A 22,205-nucleotide genomic window follows, 5' to 3' on the forward strand; every position below is an offset into this window, starting at 1 on the left:
GGGATAAATAATGACTTCAGTTTTGGACCTGTTGACTCTGAAGATCCTCCCATAGGACACCCAGTTGGAGAGAACCAGTAGGTAGTTGTAAAAATGGAACTAGAATCCAGGAGAGAGATACAGGCTTTAACTTCATCACTGAGTAAAACCAGTAAAATACTATTGCTAATTCAAGCGTACTGAGTTGGTACATATTTTGGTACTTTTTAACTTGGGAGTGGATGTTACAAGCACCTACTGTGTATCATACAGGGATAGGATATTTACACTGGTAACATTTTAACACCCTATGAGTGTTAACTAATAATAGCTGTGAATCTGTACATTTATTTTTTATGTTAAACTAGCAGATCTATTTTAATTATGTATTTTGTTAGTGCTAATTTACACCTTTTTTCCTTCTTAAAGACAAAAATAAAACTTAGTGGGGTTTGTAGAATTTGTTAGGCTGTAAACCCCATGAAGATTTGCTGCCATGTCTTAAAATTTTTTTTCCTCTTATTTCTCTAGGGCCTATTCCCTGGTGGATTCCAGTCAAGTGTCTACATTTCTGATTTCCATTCTACTTATAGTCTATGGTAGCTTCAGGTAAGATGCTCTCAAATGGGATTGATTTCAGTTGGAGGTGGAAGAAGCATTGCTCTGAATGTGTTGGCACCAAAACCTATTGCCCGAGGAGGAGAAACATGACTTTGACAGGAATTGAGTTGAACGGAATAATTCTGATGTTTATGCTTTAGTTGGCTGTTGTTAAAACGCTTGGTTTTGCTTACTGCTTTGGCATTTTAATGCAAGCAAGCAAAAATTAATTGTTTAAATTCTGGTTCTGAAAATAATGACTCACATAAGTACAGTCATTAAGAAGGTTTAAGGAGAGAGGACCGTGATCCTACAGAGTCTCAAAGAAAACGAAGTTTTTCTGAATAATAATAATAATAATAATAAAAAAGGCACTGACCTAAGTTGAGCCATATGAAACTGCTCATAGTCAGCTTTTTTGTCCTAATTTCATATGGTTCAGTATACTGTTATGAGGATTGTGCATGGTAGCATTTACCAAGTATGCTCTCTGCTGACCTTAATGCTGAGGCTGGATCTTCTCAGGATTCCCATCCTAGCAGGCAGCCGTAGGAATACAAATGAAAATCAGGAAACTTTTCACTTCTTTTTTTCACTACTCTTACTTGAGAGGAACTTTAGTGGTTGTATAACTCAAGTAGCTATAAAGTTATGGCTGATACATTTAAAAGTGAAGGCTGCTTGAGAAATTTTACATTGAAAACATGAAAGGGAGTAACAGTGACAAATGAAATAATAAGGCATAAGGATTTTGAACTATCCAGGATCATATCTGAACTTTAATGGGTGCTTCGTAAAATCATAGACTTCCAGGCTTTATCTCAACACTGAGTAGAACAAGTAATGTACTGCTGGTAATTCCAGTATCAGGTGATAAAAGTTTTCATCATTGAGACTTCTGTGGAGTTCCCTGGGTTCATAACCACTCTTGGAAGCATTAGGCAAGCCAGAGTGACTTAGAACCTTATCAGCATAATCCTGATATTTTGTATCTTTATCCTTTGGGCAAGTTTTTTATTTTTTTGAGTATATAATATGTCAACATTTCAAAAGTCTTTATAATTAAAAAAAAAACTTTGGACTCCTTTCATTATTTCAAATGATCTTTTATTTGTCATATACTTACATACTGTGTACATTTTTATAGTTTAAATCATTCATATTCTGATTATTTTTATCTAATAAAAATATTTTCCAGTGTCATCTTCACACTGATTTTTAGTAATTTGATATTTCTTTGTCTTCCACTCTTTTGGACGTATGGGTTGTTAAGGTGACCGTCTTTTTATGTATTCTTTTGCTTTGGTTGAAAAGTATCCCTAAGAGAAATATCAAAAACTTGAAAACCTCCAGAAAATATAAACTGGCTCTTACTACATATTGCCTTGTTGTTTTCCAGAAGGGTTATACCAATTTAGAACGGGGCAGTTTCTAAACACAATTTTATGTAGTAAATGTACCATAGAACTGTATCATATAGACGGAAAGAATTTCTCTGGTGAGTCTCCTTATTTTACAAATGAGGGAACTGAAGCCCAACGAGATGAGGTAACTTGACAAAGATTGTATTACAACTAGTTGGTAACAAAGTCTGGATTGAAACCCAATTCTCAAAACTTGTGATCAATACCTTGTGTATTTTTACTTTAGCACTTTCTGCAAAAAGTAAATCATGTTGCCTTTAATTACACATTTAAATTTACCTCACTGAGTAAGTTTGGAAGTATTTCCACCTCTTCTGTTTTCTGAAAAAGATTGTTTAAAATTGTGTTATTTCTTTTTCAAATATTTGCTAGAAATCACCAGCGAAGCTGTCTAAAGTTGTGCTTTCTTTGTGGGAAGATTTGTTTTTGTTTTTGTTTTTCCTGCTTTGTTTATCTTTTTTTTTCCTAAGTATTGGTAAGGGCTTTGCTATGTGTGTGGTAAAATATAAATAACATAAAGTTCACCATTTTAACCATTTTTAGGCATACAGTTTAGTAGCAGGAAAGGGCTTTTTAAAACACATTGTCTCTTTACTATACCCATTCTAGTACTAGGGTGTGAAATGATATCTCATTGTGCCTTGATTACATTTCCCTGATAACTGAGATCAGGATATTGAAAAGATGGCAGGCATCTTTTAATCTGTTTATTGGCCATGTGTTTTTCTTTTTTGGTGAAATGCCTGTTCAAATCTTGACCCATTTTAAAATTATGTTGTCTTATACCGAATTATAACAGTTCTTTAAATATTCTAGATACAGGTTCTCGCTCATTCATATGATTTGCAGATATGTTTTTTTCCGATCTCTAACTTGCCTTTTTATTTTCTTGATAGTGTCTTTTAAAAATATAAACATATTTAATTTTGATAAAGTCCAACTTACTTTTTTGTCTTATGGAGTATGCTTTTGGTGTACCAAAAAACTCTTTGCCCAGTCCATGGGCACAAAAATTTTCTCCTGTGTTTTCTTTAAGAAGTTTTATAGTTTTACTGTTTACATTTTAAGTCTATAATTTCATTTTGAGTTGATTTTTGTGTATGGTGTGAAATATGAGTCTAAGTTCATCTTTATGACTGTGACTATCCAATTGTCCCAGCACCATTTGTTGAAAAGACTATTCTTCACCCATTGTCAAAAATCAGCTGACCATAAATGTAAGGGTTTGTCACTGGACTCCCCATTTCTGTACTTGTGATCCATATAGCTTTCTTTATTCCAGCACCCTGGAGTCTTGATTGCTATAGCTTTTATAGTTAGTGTTAAAATCTAGTAGTGTAAGTCTTACAGTTTTGTTCTTTGCCAAAATCATTTGGCTATTCTGGAGCCTTTGCATTTCTATATTAAATTTAGATTCAGCTGGTCAATTTCTACAAAAAAATTTCTTCTGGGATTGATAGGTATTGTGGATCTGTAGATTGGTTGGAAGAGAATCACTATCTTAATAATATTGAGCCTTCCAATCCAGAGACCTGGAATGTCTCTCCATTTATTTAGATCTTTAATTTTTCTTACTAATGTTTTGTAATTTTCAGTGTATAAAGCTTTCAGTTTTTTCCCTTGATTTATTTTTCGATTATTCATTGCTAAGTATATAGAACTACGGATGATTTTTAAATATTAATCTGGTACCTGTAGCTTTGCTGAATTCATTTATTAGTGCCAGTAGTTTTTTGTGTATGGATTTCTTGGGGTTTCGTACATGCAGGACGATGAGGTCTGCAGGTAGACAGCTTTGCTGCTTCTCTTCAGATCTGAATGCCTTTAAGTTTTCTTCTTCTCCTCTTTTTTTTTGGCGGCGGGGACGGGGGTGTCTTACTGTACAGGCTAGACCCTCTGGTACGGTGTTGAAGTGACAAGAGTACACCTCCTTCCTTGCCTTATTCCTAATCCTGAGGGGAAAGTGTTTAGTTGTTCACCATTAAGTATGCTGTTAGCTGTAGGTTTTTCATAAACCGCTTTATCAAACTGAGGAAATTTCCTCCTGTTTCTGGTTTGTGAAGAGTTTTTATCATGGATGGATGTTGGATTTTGCCATATGTTTTCATGCATTTATTGAGGTTATCATGTAGTTTTTGTCCATTATTCTATTAATATGCATACATCATATTAATTGATTATTTAAATATTGAACCAATCTTGGTAGTCTTGGGATAAATCCCACTTAGTCTTGGTATGTAATCATTTTTATATGCTTCCAGATTCCATTTGCTGGTATTTTGTTGAAGATTTTTGGGTCTGTATTCATGAGGGATATTGTTCTGTGGTTTTCTTATGTCTTCTTATGGCTTTTGTATCCAGGTAATATTGGCCTTATTGAATGAGTCAAGAAGTGTTTCTTTTTCATCTCTTTTTCTGGAAAAGATTGTGTAGAATTGTAGTATTTCTTCTTTAAATGTTTTATAGAATTTACCTGTCTAAGCCAGACCTTTTTTTGTGGGAAATTTTTTTAGTTTTGTTTTTTCCTGCTTGGTTCACTGCTTCCCACCCCCCCTTTTTTAAACAGCTTTATTGAGATAGAATGTACGTACTGTAATGTTCTCCCATGTAAAGTGTACAGTTTAGTGGTTTTAGCATATTTATAAAGTTGTGTAGTCATCATCATATCACACCGATTTTAGAACATTTTCATCATCCCCAAAGAGACCTCAGTACTCATTAGCAGTCATTCCCCTTTCCTCTCTCCGTAGCTCTGGGCAACCATCAGTCTCTTTTCTGCTCTCGATGTGCCACCTCTGACATTTCATAGAAGTGGAATCATACAATATGTGGCCTTTTGTGACTGGCTTCTTTCACAAAGTGTAATGTTTTCAGAGTTCATCCATGCTGTAGCATGTATCAGTATTTCATTCTTTTTTATTGCCAAATAATACTCTTTTGTTTATTCATGCATCAACTGACAGATGTTTAGGTTGTTTCCACATTTTGACTGCTGTGAGCATTCATGTATGAGTTTTGTGTGGACATCTCTTGGGTAGATACCTAGTAATAGAATTGCTGGGTCATGTGGTAACTCTGTGCTTAAACATTTTGAGAAATTGTTTTTTGAAGCAGTTGCACCATCTTACATTCTTAACAACAATGTATAAGGGTCCCAATTTCTCTTATTATCTGTCTTTTGGATTCTAGATACTCTACTATTCTGGTGCATTTGAAGTGGTACCTCATTGTGGTTTTGATTTGCATTTCCTTAATGACTAATGATGTTGAGTGTCTTTCTTGTGCTTATTTACTATCTGTGTGTCTTCTTTGATGAAGTGTCTGTTTAGGTCTTTTGCTCATTTAAAAATTAGGTGGGTTCTTACTGTTTTCAGAGTACTTTATACAGCTGACCTTAAAACAACGCAAGGGCTAGGGGTGCCAACTCTCCGCGCAGTCAGAAACCTATGTTATAACTTCATAGTCGGCCTTCTGCTGCCATGGTTCCACATCCCAGGACTCAACCAACCACAGATCATGTAGTTCTGGAGTACATATTTAGTGACAAAAATCCATGTATAAGAGGAACCATGCAGTTCAAATCTTATTTTCAAGAGTCACCTATATGTTGTGGATACAAATTCTTTATCAGATAAATGCTTACAAAGAGTTTCTCCCGGCCTGTGGACTTGTCTTTTCATTTTTTGCTTGTTTATGATTGTTATGTTTTCCTGGTGGCCTGACTGGGATAAAATGTCCCTCTTTTATTTTTAGCAACAGTTTTTGTCTTAAAAGTCTTCCATCAGTTGTTAGTATAGCCATTCCAGCTCTCTTACGGTTGCATGTGGGAAGATTTTTAGTTACCAATTCTGTTTCTTTACTCCCTGTAAGTCTACTTGGATTTTCTGTTTCTTCTTGAGTTTTGGTCATTTTTATCTTTCTAGGATTTTTGCATTTCCTCTAAATTGTCTCATTTGTTGGCATTAGTTTGTTCACGCTGTTCCCTTATAATCCATTTAATCTCTATCGGTCAGGAGTGTTCCCTCTTTCGTTTTCTATGTTAGGCATTTATGTCTTCTAGCTAAAGAGCAGTCCAGTTTTGTTGATCTTGGCAAAGAACCAACTTCTGATTTTATTTTTTTTTCTTTTTCCTTTTTCTGTTTTTACTTTTCATTGATTTCCACTCTAATATTATTTCCTTCCTTCTGCTTGCTTGAGGTTTAGTTTATGTTGCTTTTTTAAATGCTTGAGGTGGAAGCTCAAGTTACTGATTTGAAACCTTTCTTCTCTTTTAGCACAAGCAGTTAAAGCTACAAATTTCCCTCTAAGCACTGCTTTAACTGTATCATAAGTTTTGTTATGTTGTATTTTGTTATTTTGTATTGTATGAATTTCATTCCATTCAAGATACTTTTCCCGGTGATTTTTTCCCTTTGACCTATGGTTTCTTATTTTTGGGGGGGTGGGTAATTAGGTTTATTTACTATTTTATTGTTTTGATGGAGGTACTGGGGATTGAACCCAGGACCTCATGCACACTAAGCTCGCACTCTACCACTGAGCTATACCCTTCCCCTGACCTATGGGTTCTTTATAAATGCTCTTCTTACTTTCCTAATAATTGGAAAATTTCAAAATTCCCTCTGTTGTTTAAAAGAATTTCAGCAGCCTAATTCAGTTCTTGAATTCTTGAATTGTGTTGAGAGAGATACTTTTCATGACTGCAATCCTTTAAAGTTTTTGCAGCTTGCTTTGTGGTATAGCATATGATATGTCCTGGAGAATGTTCCATATGCACTTGGAAAAATCAGCCTTCACAGAGAGTTGAATGCAGGGAGTGACAAAATCTGGTTTGTGTTTTAGGAAGATTGTTCTGGGTTCTGTGTGGGAAATAGCTTGTTGAGTAAGAGGGAAAAGTGAAATAAAGAAACCTACTGCCCTAGTAATAGGCAAAAAGTGGTGGCACTTTATGCTAATCAGGGTAGAGTGAGGTATCAGTGGATTTAGGACAAGATTGCTGGTGGAGTGGACATGGTGTGTGTGAGAGAGAAGAGTCAAGGATGACTCCAAGGTTTATGGCCTGAACAACTGGAGCCAGTGGTAGTGCCATTTTTGAGGTGGAAAACGCTTTTAAGAAAAACAGATTTTTCATGGAAACTTGATAAATGGAGCCAATACAATTTGTCAAGAGACTGATATGGTTCTAGTTTGGCTCTTCCCACTGTTTAATTTGGGGCAAGTAACTTCTGTGGACCCATATCGTGACAATTGTTACTTAATTAGTTATGACATAATGATAATTTATGATAGTAGTAGTGTAGTGTTAACTATATTCTGGCTTGTAATGCTCTCCAAGTTTTCTAGAGTGATTTGTAAGTGCACTGTTTTAGTAGTGCTCAAACATATTTTTACAACCAATTTTCACATCTCTTTCTTTCTAAGTATTCAGTAAACAAACCATACTGAGATTACTGTTTTGATAGGTCAAAACTTGTCAAATATTGTAGTTCAACTGATAGGTTATTTTTACTTATTGACCTGGGATCCTGTGGAGGTTTTTAGGAATGCCTCTTTTAAAAAAAATATCTCTGTGGTAACAAATGAAAGTTGCAGAAGTCAATGAAGTAAAACTGGTAGCAAAGCAGTCTCCTTGATTCTTGCTTTAACATAAACAAGGGCTAGCTGGGTGAAGAACTGGCCTGTGACTTACTTGGACATGGATTTCCTGATGAGAATACTTACAGGGAGTTTTCCATTAAGTCATAACCAGTTGGGTACCGTAGGGTGCTGAATGATGCTTCCCAGGCTATCCTGCTGTCTGACTTCTACCATTTTTATCAGTTTAGATGCCTCTTAATTGTTGTGAGTGACTTCTGTTTCTTACTATGAGGCGGTTAGATAGAGATGCTTGATTTTTATTGGCTATTATAATTTTTTTAACTTAGAAATTGACTATTAAAGGAACCTGATGAAGAAAATAGCTAATATTTTACTGAGCATTTATGTGCCAACTGCTTTACATAAAGTCTCATTTAATCCTCACATCAATTCAGCAAAAGAGATGTTGCTGTTCCCATTTTACAAATGAGGAAACTAAGGCCTAGAAATGTTAAGTAGCTTACCCAAGTAGTAAGTGGGGGCTGGGATTCAGACTCAAGCTGTACTTTACTGTTGCTGGCTATTGAGAACAATAATAAAATTTCCAATATGAAGCAAATAAATTGATTTGGTAGTAAAGTCAGAAGGAATTTCTTAAAAACCCCTTTTTAATGATTTTTCCCCCTACATTGGTGGTTCTCAGACCTTATTGTGCATAAAAACCACCTGGGGAAGATTGTTCAGTAGGCTTAGGATGGAGGCCCAGCACAGCACCCTAGCCTCATTCAGATGACCTGCATAACACACTTTGATAAACTCTTTCCTAACAGTTTTTTAAGTTGCTGTTTCTTGATTGCTGATAGCATTTTAAGGACCCATTCACTGATATGTTATTTACCTCCTACCCTGTTGAAAGTCTTCTGAAGTTCTCAGAGTTTCTCCTCTTGCTAAGTCAAAAAGATTTCCCCTCAGTCTTCATCCTTGATAAGCCTTGATGGTTTACTGTCACTAATGTAAATTTCTCCTCCTTTGGCTTCCATTGTTCACTTTCATGCTCCCTTCCAAATGGGACATGCACAAAACATGTTTTCTGAATTTGAATAGCTCTGTTCCTATTGCCCCCCCAACCCAACCCAAATGCCCAGCCAAATATGTCATCTCCTCTGATTTGAGACCATAAAAATACATCATTTGCTCATTTAAATTATTACATTTTATTTAGAGCTGTGAAGACATGGAGAAAATCATAAAGTACAGGATAAAAGACTTGTGGATTGTACTGGTTATTCCCCACCTAAGCTTTCACATTTCTCAGATCAGAGAGGGAAACTGTGCCAAATAAAACTAGATTCTAAAACCCCAAACAAATCTTTGATTTAGGAACCCTTATGTTTGCCATCCCTGGGCTGAGTTTTGTTTGCTAGACTTGCTATATTACTTAAAGATGACACCTGTCTCTCCTTAATCTTTCCAGCTGCTCAGGAAAAAAAATAGCATAATTAACATCTAATCAGTATGTCCCCAAAGCCTTTGACAAACCAAGAGGAGAACATTAATTGGTGGGTGGGGTACAGGGAGAGAAAGGGACTGTTCTGATGGGCACATAGACCCAAGAAGCACAATGTGAACATGGCTTAGAACTTCTTAGGCAGCTTAGTACTGTCAAGACACTTAAGTTCTGTCCCATCAGGAATGATAAACAAAAAATAACAGCTTTGCAGTAGAGCTAAAAGGAAATCAAAAGGAAGAAACACTTCATAATCTATAGATTATATATCTATATATATAAAGTTGATATATAAATTAAAAACACTTTTATAGAGTAACTACTACCCTTTTTTTAAAGGCAAGCACTCACCTGTGCTTTCTTTAATGATGAGGGTAGTTTATTTGTTTATACCCAGACCTACTCTAGGAAGACAGTGTCAGCAGGTTAATAAGACTGCAGAGATAATAAGAAATGCACTTTCTATGATTATGTTACCCTTCATACTAAATGCATGTAATTGTAAGGTTAGACCAGGTTAACCAAAACAAATCTAACTATGGTTCATAAATGTCATGATATGTTCATCTTTTGAGCTGTTCTTTTTGCCATCTCTTAACCTGTCTTACTTTAAGAAAACATACAGAAATCTGAATGTTACTAGATACTGTAGGGAATGGTTATGTACATTGTAATATATATGGACAAGGTCCTTGATATATTTAACAGTTTCATCAATTCCTTTTTCAGTGTTCCATTTATAAAAACCACTGTAACTTATCTAGGAACACACACATTTAGTTTAAAGCCGAGGTCAAACAGAGTGTTTACCTTGACTGAGTGAATTCTCCCCTTCAGTGTGCTTACTTCCAATATTAGGATAATCAAAAAACATGATATTCTTTTAAAAAATTAAAATAAAAAATTGATTTGCCTTTCTCTTTCAGCATTCACAATTGTACTCCGTTATCAGAATTCAAACAAATGAACAAGTTTAACTCTCAGTAAATATGATCTCAGCTCCATTTTGCTTCCTGCAATTCTTTATTTTTGCTCTGCTCTGTTCAAAAGGATTTGACCATTCATTAAGTTTTACAAGTTGTGATGAGATAAGGTAAATTAAAATGGGGCCAAAAAAAGGGAAAAGTATGGGTGGAGACAAAGTAGAGCCAAAAATAAGTCTAAAAATACAAGCCACATTGGCCAACACCCTTGCTCCTAGTGGTCCACAAATACCACAGTAAGCGTCCTAGCAGACAACTTTCAGAAGAAAGAAAGAAAAAAAAACTTCACAGTGCCCTTGGATAAAAAGAACCCAGTTGTTTAGGTGAATTGCAACTTAGTCTTAAGATCAGACAGACCGTTGTCTCAAAGATACTCAGAAAGAGGATGCAACATTGAATTTCATAGCATTTCATAACAGGCATTCATTGTTTGTTGAATGAATTAAAGTACCCTGCAGTATAAGCTGGTGGCGTTTGTGAAAATAGATTTCGGCAAAAGCTACAGTTGGAGACACAACCAGCAGCAGAAAAGTGTGGTCCAGATTGCTAGCTTACTGTGGTCTAATGTTACATTTTATGATATCTGGAGAAATGAATGGGTTACTAGTTCTTCAGCTGATTATTCCTCAATATTGATCTCTTGATAAATGTTGGCAGCGGTCCAGACATGTACTCTGTGGCCAGCTGAATACTGACCTCTTTGTCTTAACAGTTCTCACAGCATATTTGCATTTTTTTTTCACAACTAAGGAACCTAAAAAAGCCAAACTGTAAGCCCGTATTTCCCCTTGTCCCGAGCAAGCAGCGGAAGTTCTCGTGGGCCTAGGACTTACTCAGAAAATTCTTTATAATCCAGTCTAGTGCCTAAAGATATGAGTAGTTGATTCCTGAAGTTCTATTCCTTATAGCTGAATTAGTTTTAGCCTGAAAAAAATTGAGCGCAAATATAACCAGATCTCCATCTCAGCCAAATATCTTATTAAAGCACTCAGAGAATGTTAAACTACTTCCTGATGTAGTGTCTACGATAAACTGCTTGTTATACGTGCATCAGAGTGACCAAAAAATGCACACTGGGATTTATACCTTGAATGTTGATCAATTTCTGACACTGATCATCTGCCAGGCTCAGCTGCATTTATACCTCACCCAGTTCAAGATCAAACCGTATTATCTGCCTAATAAAAGGTTGCTTTTCTTACTATTTCTCTCTAATTAGGCAGAATAGATACAGTTCATCCAAAAGCGATATCACGTTAACTCGAGGAGAAATGTTCTTAGCTATTTTTTTTTTAATGAAAGAGGTGTGTCTATTGACGAGCAAAGATATGGTTGACATAGTATAGAATGAAAAATTAATTTGTGAGATGGCGTATATTAATCTTCATTTTTTTAAAAAAGGGAAATATATGCCAAGTTTATGTATCTCTGGGATAGGGATTATGGAGTCTGTTGTTTTGTAGCATTCTTTGTTGTTGGAGGTGGTAATCATATATATTACTTTTTTCAGAAAAAAAATAGAAGTTTGTTTTGTAAAGGGAGATAGTACAGGCAAGGCAGGGTGGTGTAATAAGAACCTTTGGCTTCCTTATTATAGGGCTAATAATAGAGCATCTCTGTACTAATTTGCCCGGGCTGCTGTAACAAAGTACCACAGCCTGGGTGACTTAAACAGCAGAAATTTATTTTCTCACAGTTTGGGAGGCTAGAAGTCTAAGATCAAGGTGTCGGCAGGGTTGGTTTCATTCTGAAAAGGCTGTAGACGTCCACCTTCACACTTAGATGGTGCCCTTCCCGTCGTCTTCTCTCTGTGTGTGCATGTGTCTGGTGTGTGTGTCTCTGTCTGTCTCTGTCCTAATCTTCTCTTCTTACAAGGACACCAGTCACACTGGACTAAGGCCCACTCTAACAACCTCATTTTAATTTAATTACCTTTGGAAGGCTTTTTCAAGGCTCTGTCTCCAAATGCAGTCACATTATTAATTATAGTATTCTATGAATCAGAAGTAATGTTGCCTGTGAAGCACCTAGCGTAGAGCCTGACAGTTTAAGCTCAATAAAGTCTAACTATTACTATTTTAATCCTCAGCTGCTTAGTCAGAAGACCATCTCTTCTACCTGGATTCTTAGTAGGTTCTTAATGTAGGTTCTATATGAGCATCAGTAATTGGAAATTTGTCTGCCTCCTACAGCTTGACCCATAACTATTTTCTGTTCCATTATAGTTAATGAAAATAGCAAATAATATGCTATAATTTAGGTGGCTTTTTCTGGGATGGTTAATGGTTGTCTTTAATGGAATAGCCATAGCTAAAGTCTTTCTGTTAGTATTTAAACATTAATTTCAGTAACCCAGACTTGCTGTTTGTTAAGCACATAGCCAGGATGCAGTTTACTTGGAATATCTAGTAATAAGATTATGATGTATTAATATCACATCGTATATTACTGCACAGTAATAACAATAAGGTTGTGGTGGCAGCGTGGACGGGATTGAAGGATAGTCTTCTGTGAAGATGAAACACACTGTTCTAAGTCAGGCCAAGCCTATATTAACTCTGTAGAGTTAATATAGATTACCAAGTAAGTTGGGATAAAGGTCCGTAATTCAAAATGGTCCCTGGTTCACTCAGGAAGCAGGGTCTTCTGCAAAGGCTTTACTTAAATAGCTTAAGTTTGCTGTCAGCTATGCAGTATGGGTAACCGTTATTGGACCCCAGTCACCGTGGCCTGGTATCTGCTAAACTTAGGTCCACTGATACTGTTTGTAAAGCTGGAATGTATGAATCTTCTCTGAGCAAATTTGTGGGGTCCTACACCTCATTTAGCCAGATTACTGTTTTGTGAATAATGACCCATGGTCTACGTCTGATGATCAGTGCTTGATTTGAGCTAAGCTTTTTTGAGGCAATGAGAAATTGAAAGAAAGCTTTAAATTATATAAGCGCTTGTCCTCCACTCCCCGATATATTATTACCTCATTAGCTTGCCTAAAGCATTCATGTCCCTGCAGCCATTCTTATCAAACTAGGTTCTAAGGAAATGGAACGGCTAAAATTGGTTTTAAGTTAACCACACCTACTGGTACTTGAAAAACGGGGAAATTCTTGCCTTAGAGCAGCCAGAATAGAGTTTAAAATAGTCCTCAACTAATAACAGATTGAAATGGAGTTAGATAACCCTTAAGCCTATCCTACATAACTCTCGGCACCCAGTCCCATTTACCGAGTCTTAGGAGAGAGGCTCTGAACAGCTGTGCCTAGGGTCAAACCAGAGATGATCGGCAGCTTTCCAGTCCAGGACATCAGTATGCCAATAGGAAAGCAAAGGAGAAGCTAACAGTCTGTAACTGCCAGCCCCCAGGGTAGGGATATGGGTAACTGTTTCTGTAAATTTACCATGCTACCTCCAGATTCTGAGCAGCAGAGTGGGCATAACAAGTTTTGTTGTTGTCGTCCATTCATATGTAAGGGAATTCGAAAAACACAATTTAAATTAATACAGGTCTTTTCCAAAGCATGCCCACAGGGAAGAAGCAGTCTTCATGTTCCAGTGATTCCAGACAGGTTCCCATGAATTGCATCACCAGAGAGTTGAGCTCTCCAAAAATGATTAGCTTTCCAGGAAAAGCATGAATTAAAGTTTAAAGGATCATAGCAATGAAACCATGTACTGAAAACTAGAACAGTTTTCTTAGCAGGGAAAATATACTCAAAATATTATATCTAATTTGTATGGAACAAATCACAGTTGACAGAGAAAAGTTCTCAGGAGCTGACGAATCACCATAACAATTCTCCAGGGTTGACTGAGGTGGGAGCATCTAGTGTACTTTTTGATCTCTGTTAAGGTGTCTTCTGATGGCAGAAGAAATATAAAGCCCCAAAAATTAGATACGAGAAGTTGAATGTTCTAAAATCCAAGGCTTTTTAAAAATTAAAAACTCCCCGGAAAGCCAGCACATCAGAGTCCTGACCATATACAGAAGAGGAGTTTTAACCACACTTCAGAGTTTAACCATGTTTCAGGCATCGAAAACTATCCATTCTTTGGTCTTACTGGGGAATTTGTCACCCATTAGTGCTGGCCTTCTAATGGAACAGTTTGCTAAATAACTAATTAGCCAAATTTATAGGGGACAGGGTGAAGTGTGCCTGACCAGTCTGTGCTCCAGGCTTTCCTAGCCAGGTCACCAGTGCTAACTGAAGACATAGCCAGTGGAGGCTTCTTCTGCACCAGTAGTTTCAGACAGTGGATGACAGTACAGGAAAGCAAATGGCAGACAGAGTCAACCTGTTGTAGTAGAAGGGCCATTCTCTTGAGTCCAGCAAGAGATTTTGAGTCACAGGAGTAGGAAACTATGAAGTGAAGAGCATTACTAGGACCTGAGCCTAGTGATTTGCTTGAGAGCCCCTTCAGGAAGAATTCTGAGCTCTTGAGAATAGAGGGATACTCTATCCTTAAACTCTCCTTAAAGAGAGGGATAAAACTCAACCAGGTGCCAGTACCCACCGGGACTTGTACACGGCATAAACAAATGAAAGGAGACCTCTCCTTCACTTCAATATCTGCTCAGTTTGGAACCTGAGTATTTAAAGAACTGTCTAGAGGCGCTTCTAATTCTAGCCAAGCTGAAGTAACAGAAACTGGATTTGCCATTCTGTTCTTCATAGAAAAACAGAGACGATAAACAATCTTCCCAGCTGTCTTAAGACAATTTCTATTGCCCTTCTGACCCCCCACCAGAAAAAAAGGTCAAACTTACAGTTACAGAGGGTAGTAGGATGGTTACTAGAGTCTGGAGGGTAGAAGAAAAGGAGAGGGATTGATTAAAGGGTGCAAACTTTCAGTTAATAAGTTCTAGAGCCCTGACGTACATCATGGTAACCATAGTTAATAATAATGTATACTTGAAATTTGTTAAGAGAGTAGAACTCAAGAGTTCTGACCCCACACATACACACAGAAGTTAACTATGAGAGGTAATGAATGTGTTTGACTGTGAAAAGGGAGCTGCAAAGAGAGAAGACCCCCGCGATCTGCAGGTGCACCTCTTGAACATTCATCAGAGTATATGGTCATTGGAGTCCCTGAAGGGAAGGAGAAGAAAGGGACAGACTAAAAAATGCTTAAAGAATTAATGGACAAAATTTTTCCAAAACTTGAAGTAAACTACAACCCACAGATCCAAGAAACTGAATAAAACCCCATAGCACAAGAACCATAAAGAAAACTACACCAAGGTACATCATAATCAAAGTACTCAAAACTAGTGATAAAAGAAAAAAAAAATCCGAAAAGCAGCTGTAGGGTGAGGAGGCTGAGGAACTGCTAGGGGGCAGGGGAAGGATCAGATTTCTCATTGAAAACAGTGTAGATAAGACAGTGGAACAGCTGCTTTCAAGGACAGAAAGAAAACACCTGTCAACATAGAATTGTATGGCAAATACATCTTCCAGAAATGAAGGCAAAATAAAGATGTTTTCAGACATACAAAACCTGAAAGAATTCTTTACTAATGAACTTATACTACAAGAAATGTTAAAGAAAGTTCTTCGAGCAGAGCTTTAAGCAGATTAAAAATGGTACCAGTTGGAATTCTGGGTCTACACAAAGGAATGAAGATCACCAGAAATAGTACCTACAATGATAAATGTGAAAGGGTTTTTTCCTTATTATTTAAAACTCTTTAAAAGATAACTGTCTAAACAAAAGTAATAATACAGTATGAAGTTTGTATCATAACATATAAAAATAAAATACATGGTAATAATAGTACAGAGGTTGAGAGGGAAATAAGCTGTTGTCAGGTTTTTATACTATACATGAAGTATTGCCATATAACTTGAAGGTAGACTGTGTTGGTTAAAGATGTATACCATAAACTTTACAGCAAACACTAAAATAAAAGAACAGAGAGTTATAGCTAGAAAGACAACAAAGGAAATAAAACCAAATCCTAGAAAAATAACTGTATTAATCCAAAACAAGGCAAGTAAAGGGAAGCAACAACAAAAAAGATAGAACAAACTAAAACGTAGCCTCAAAGCTAATCATAACAATAATCACATTAAATAAATTGGCCTAAAAACTCGGATTAGAAGATGGAAATTGTCAGATTGAATTAAAAAGCAAGATCCAATGATACGCTGCTTACAAAAAGCACGCTATAGGTATAAAGCCAGAAAAAGGATTTAAAGTTAAAGTTTGGGAAAAGATATCCCCTATACTCATCAAAAGAAAGCTGAAGTAGCTGTATTAATATCAGACAAAGCAGCTTTCAGAGCAAGGAAAATTACTAAAGACAAAAAAAAAAACCTTTATTTCATAATGATAAAGGGATCATTTACGCAACAAGACATAATAATCCTAAATGCATCTAATAGAAGATTTTCAAAATGCATGAAGCAAAAACTTATACAACTTCAAGGAAAAATAAAAGAAACCCACAAGTGTAGCTGAAGATTTTCATACCTCTCTCTCAATAACTGATAAAGCAGAGTGGTCAGAAAATCAGTAAGGAAGGATATAGTGGCTTAAACAATATTTTTCAACCAGTTTGACCTGATTGATATTTATAGAACATTCCAGCAGTGGAATGAATACACATTCTCACGTGCACCTGGAACATTTACCAAGATAGATCGTGTTTGGGGGACATAAAACAAGTCTCAGTAAATGGATTCAAGGCATACATAGTATGATCTCTGATCTCTAGCCCGCTGGGGCTGCCGTAACAAAACACGCAGACTAGGTGCCTTAAACAACAGGAACTTGTTTTCTCACAGTTCTGGAGGCCGGAAATCCAAGGTGGGTTCTGGTGAGCACTCCCTTCCTGGTTTGTAGATGACCGCCTTCTCGCTGTGTGTCCACATGGTCTTTCCTCGGTGTGTAGCTCCAGGAGAGAGCTAGCAGCTCTCTGTGTCTCTTCTTAGAAGGGTACTAATCCCATCCCAAGGACCCACCCTCAGGACGTCAGCAAAATTACCTCCCAAAGGCCCTGTCGCCAAATACCATTCATCACATTGGGGGTTAGGACTTCAACAAATGAACCTTGTAGGGGACACCACCATTCAGTTCCTAATGAATCACAGTTGAACACAAAGATGTCTGGAAAATCCACAGATATTTGGAAGCAAAAATAACACACTTCCATGTGTTAAGAAATCAAGAAAGGAAATACTTTTGAATTAAAAGAAAGTAAAAACACAACACACCAAATTTATGGAATGCTGCAAAAGCAATATTTAGGGAATTATAGCTCTGAATGCCAAGGTTAGAATAGAAGAAAAAGTAACAGTAATCTAAACTTTTACCTTTCTTAATAAACTAGGGGAAAAAAGAGCAAGTTAAACCCAATTAAGCAGAAAAAAGGTGAGAATAAAGATCAAAGCCATGTAGTAACCTGTAATAAAAAAAAATGTGTTTGAGTATATATACTTACGTGTGTGTATATATAAACTGAATCACTGTGCTGCACACCAGAAGCTAATACAACATGGGAAATCAAAAAATAAAAATAAAAGAGGAAAAAAAAGATCAAAGTCAAATAGATTTTCTCTGTTGGAGAAAAATCAGTGAAACTATAAGAGCTGATTTTTTTTAAAAAATCAGTAAAATTAGTAACCCTCTAGCCATACTAATTAAGGAAAAAAGACAAATCTACCATCAAGGATAAGAGAGTTGGTAATACTAGAGCCTACAGATATTAAAAGATAATAAGAGATTAAACTCTGTGCTGATAAATTTAACAACTTGGGTGAAATGGACAAAATTTTTGAAAGACACAGTCTACCAAAGCTCACTCAAGAAGAAATAGATAACCTGACTAGTGCTATATTTATTAAAGAAATTGAAAATTGACAGGCTGTTCCAAAGTGGTTGTGCTAGTTTACATTCCCACCAGCAATTTTATATGCTTGCTAACACTTGGTTATTATCTGACTTTTTGGTCACAGCCACCCTAGTGGATACGAAGTGAGTGCCTCATTGTGGTTTTGATTTGTATTTCCCTGATGACTAATGATGTTAAGAACTTTCCATGTACTTATTTGCCATTTGCTTATCTTCTTTGGAGAAATACTTATTCAAAACTTTTGCCCATTTTTTTAATCATGTTCTTTTTATTATTGAATTGTAGGACTTCTTTATATATTCTAAATACAAGGCCCTTATCAGACACATAACAACAAATGTATTCTCCCTTCCTGTGGGGTTGTCTTTTCACTTTTTTGGAAGTGTCCTTTGCAGCATACAGGTTTTAATTTTGATGAAGTCTAATTTATCACTTTTTTCCTTGTGTTTTTGGTGTCATATGTAAGAATCCACTGCCAAATCTAGGGTCACGAAGATTTACCCTATATTTTTGTCTAAAGTTTAATAATTTTAGCTTTCAAATTATTTAAATTAATTAAAGTAAAAGTAAAATGTAGAATTCAGTTCCTCAGTTGTGCTTCCACATTTCAAGTGCTCACACGGCTCACATCTACCAAATAGGTCAGTGCAGATACAAAACATTACCACCATCACAGGAAGTTCTTTTGGACACACAAATGCTTTAAAGGAACACAGCAGTAAAAAATGAGCTAAGGACTTGAAGAGTTATGTCACAAAAAAAGACAGACATGGGCAAACTCACGTACATAAAATTGTTCAACAGTTAAGAGAATTCTAAATTAGAACAGAAATAGCATTTTTAGTTCCCCAGATTGATGGTGACTACTTCCTTCAGGTCTTGACTCAGAAATCGCACCAGTGAGGTCCTCCCTGTCCACGCTGTTTAAAATTTCAGACCTACTGTCTCCATTTCCTGCCTTTTCTCCTTAGCTCTTAGCATTACTCTACCACATATTTAACCTATTTTTCGTGTTTACTGTTAGTTTCCCTCCCCAAATGTAAAATCCAGGAGAGCCTGTTTTACTCACTATTTATCGTCTCTTCAGTACCTAGAACAGCCCCAGGTACAGCACAGACTCGGGTATATGCTGCTGTTGAATGAAAGCTGGCCAGGTGTAGAGAAACAAGTGCTGTCATACCTGCTGTCTGTCCGAGAGTAAACTGGTACGCCTTCTGTGGAAGCAGTTGTGTAAAAGTCTCAAAATTGTGCTTGTGTTTTGACCTAGTATTTTTCCTCCTAGGCATTTAGCATAAGGAAGTAATAAAGATGTGCACAGAGATATGGCTGGAATATTCAGTCACGATGGAATGCTTTTATCTGCAGTCAAGAAAACTCTTGAACTGATGTTAGAAGGAATATAGACAGTTTTTTTTAAAATGTGGCATCAAGAACTATTCTGCAGATCTGTTCCAGAGAGCTCATGCTTTGCATTTAAAAATATGTCTCATTTGCTGACTTTTCTGGTCAATTTCTTAAGCAAAACTAAAACTTACCTATTCAATTTCTCCCACAGGTCTCTTAATATGGACTTTGAAAATCAAGATAAGGAGAAGGACAGTAACAGTTCTTCTGGGTCTTTCAATGGCAACAGCACCAATAATAGTAAGGCATTTTGTGTCAGTTGACTTTCATACATGTAGTTGTCTTAATTTGATTCTTTCTGTAACTCCAGTTGATAATTTACTGGGCTCAAGGATTATTTGTTATAAAGATAAAATCTCATCTGTATCGTATAGTTTGTTAAAGTCTTACGTTCTGAATCTGAACTACAGAATTCTTGTGTACTGCTTTTAATTCATGCCTAAAAGCTTGCTGTCCTGATTCTTTATTTTCTTAAAGACAAGCAGGATAGATAGGTATCTGTCTGCTTATGTCTTCATTTGAATCCTTTGGCGAGGTTGATAATTTTGTAGGGGTTGATCATAAATTCTTCTAGTGACTGTTAAAAATAGCTACGTGAAGTACTTGTAAAACTAAGTATTGTGAGTGTCTCTCCTGATATTTAAGATTTTATAAGAATATTTGCTTTAAAAAAAAATAGAAGTGTGCTATGTGGCAAGTGTTCAGCATTATTCATAATAGCCAAAAAGAGGAAGCAACTCAGAGACCAGTAAACTAGTTAATGGATAAGCAAAATATGGTGTGTCTACACTATTCAGCATTAAAAAGAATGAAGTACAAAACATGCTACAACATGGGTGAACCTCAAAACTTGTTAACTAAAAGAATCCAGATGGAAAAACTCCATATTGTATGAGTGCATTTATATGAAATTTCCAAAAAAGGAAATATATGGAGGCAGAAAGTAGATGAGTGGTTGCCTAGGACAAGAGATGGGAAGGAGAATTAATGGTAAACTGGCATGAGGGATCTTCTTGAGGTTATGAAGACACTCTGAAACTAGATTATGGTGATGGTTTCACACGGTAAATTTACAAAAAAAAAAAAATTGAATTACACAGTTAGGATGGCTACATTTTATGGAATGTAAGTTGTGCCTTGATAGAGTTGTAGAAAATTGGTGATGCTTATTATAGAAAGAGAACTGAATTAGAAATAAGGAGACTTGATAATATTAAGACATTCATATTGGGTACCTCCCAATATGCACTCAGCATTTATTAGATATTTTGAAAGATGCAAAGTACAAGAGCTTGTACCCAGACTGTCACCTAGGCAGTGTGGCCAGAATACTTTCCAAGGTGTTAATAAAGTGCTAAGACATCCCAAATACCACTTCCCACCCTGTACTAGAGCAGCTACTTTTTCTTATGGATTCTTACCATAGCCTCAGAATCCTTCTGAACAAACATCTGCTATCAGTAGATCAGAGTACACACTAGAGGTGAAGTCATTTAGACAGCCAGGTACAAAGAGAGTAAAGAGAAAGGCAAGCCAGGGTGAGCAACAGTGGGTCAGGTTAGTAAGGGACTCTTTCCGGCAGAAGGTGAGTTTGACTTGACGCAGTAAACTTGAGTTGCTGGAGAAGTCCCTCCAGGTAAGAAGAACATGTAAAAACAGGCCCAGAGAAGGAGGATAGCGGGACTTACAGGGCAAATTAAAGTTTCCACCTAATAGGGAGGAAAGACTGGAGATCTAATATAAAATTGGCTAGAATATTGATGGAGGATCTTAGAAATTAAATTGAAAAGAGATCACTTAATGCCTATTTCAGTTTCTCTAGTTATTTTAATATTCCATCAACCAAATTATGCTTGCCCAGTTTTTACCCAGTTAAATGTGTTTCATTGTCCCCAACAGTATAAAGTGGACATGATAAATACAGTAAGTAGAATCATTTAAATATAAGGAGCCTTTTCTTAAATTTATGACACAGATCCTTGCATAGTAAAATACCATACCAGTAACTTACCAGGAACCAGTTAAAACCCAGTGTCAATATCCAGTTTTCAGGTTAAATTATTACATAGCAACTTTTCTTCTATCAGTATTTTAAACCCAGTCACTCCATACACTTTAAATTCCTGTGTTATACAGCATATATACAAATGATGTACTTAAAACAGATTGTAAATCTGTTGTGCATTGCATCACAGAAACCTGAGAAATCAATAGTATGTGTTTAAGTACAGTTTTACCTGCAAATAAATAAATGGTTAAGTCATTCCACACAGTGGAAGGAATTTACCTGGTGACATTAGTTTTGTATTTCTCATTGTTAATCAATATCTAAAGAGTAGTAGATGGTTATTTAAATGGTCATTTTCTTAAATCTGCCTCCTGTGATGTGCTAAATTATCCTCAACAAATGTATTTCTTCAGCGCCTAATCTGGGCCACGGATACCAAAAGGGCTAATATAAGCACAGATCAGGATAGAACGCAGTCCACGCAGGAAAAATACAGAAAGAAATGACCATTACAGAGAAGGCCAGTACTTGATTATGGAGTATGACCCCATTCCAGATTGAAGGGGTGGCATGGAAAACAGGATGCATTTATCAAAAATCAAAGAAATGATAATAGCCAGAGAAATGAACAGAGGAACATGGGATTGTGTAGGTGCGAAGGAGATTGAAATACTGAGTGATGAATAATGTAGAAGAATTGGGGGGAAAGTTCTGAGAAAAGGAAGGTATGACTTTAGAATTAAGATTTTGTCAAGAGTGTTGTGAACTAATAATGTATGAAGGAGAAAGTGAGTAGATAGAGGGTTTTTTTTTTTTTTAAGTTGGCAGTTGCCTACTCCCAAGATAAATAAGAATCAAGGAATTTGTG

At 36.3% G+C, this 22,205-nt stretch overlaps 1 protein-coding gene across 3 annotated transcripts in view; it reads left to right on the plus strand.

The window, feature by feature from the left end:
* Nucleotides 1-22,205, plus strand: part of SPPL3 (signal peptide peptidase like 3) — a 122,327-nt gene that overhangs the window by 70,030 nt on the left and 30,092 nt on the right. For all 3 annotated transcript variants that reach the window (XR_004316591.1, XR_004316592.1, XM_032471541.1), the window contains exons 2-3: nt 511-588; nt 19,481-19,569. Coding sequence is in view for 1 of the 3 variants with exons in the window: in XM_032471541.1 (XP_032327432.1) it covers nt 511-588; nt 19,481-19,569 (167 nt within the window). In the remaining 2 variants the exon portion in view is untranslated. The remainder of the gene's footprint in view (nt 1-510; nt 589-19,480; nt 19,570-22,205) is intronic.

The sequence above is a fragment of the Camelus ferus genome, chromosome 32 (assembly GCF_009834535.1).
Source record: "Camelus ferus isolate YT-003-E chromosome 32, BCGSAC_Cfer_1.0, whole genome shotgun sequence".
In the NCBI taxonomy this organism is placed as follows: Eukaryota; Metazoa; Chordata; class Mammalia; order Artiodactyla; family Camelidae; genus Camelus; species Camelus ferus.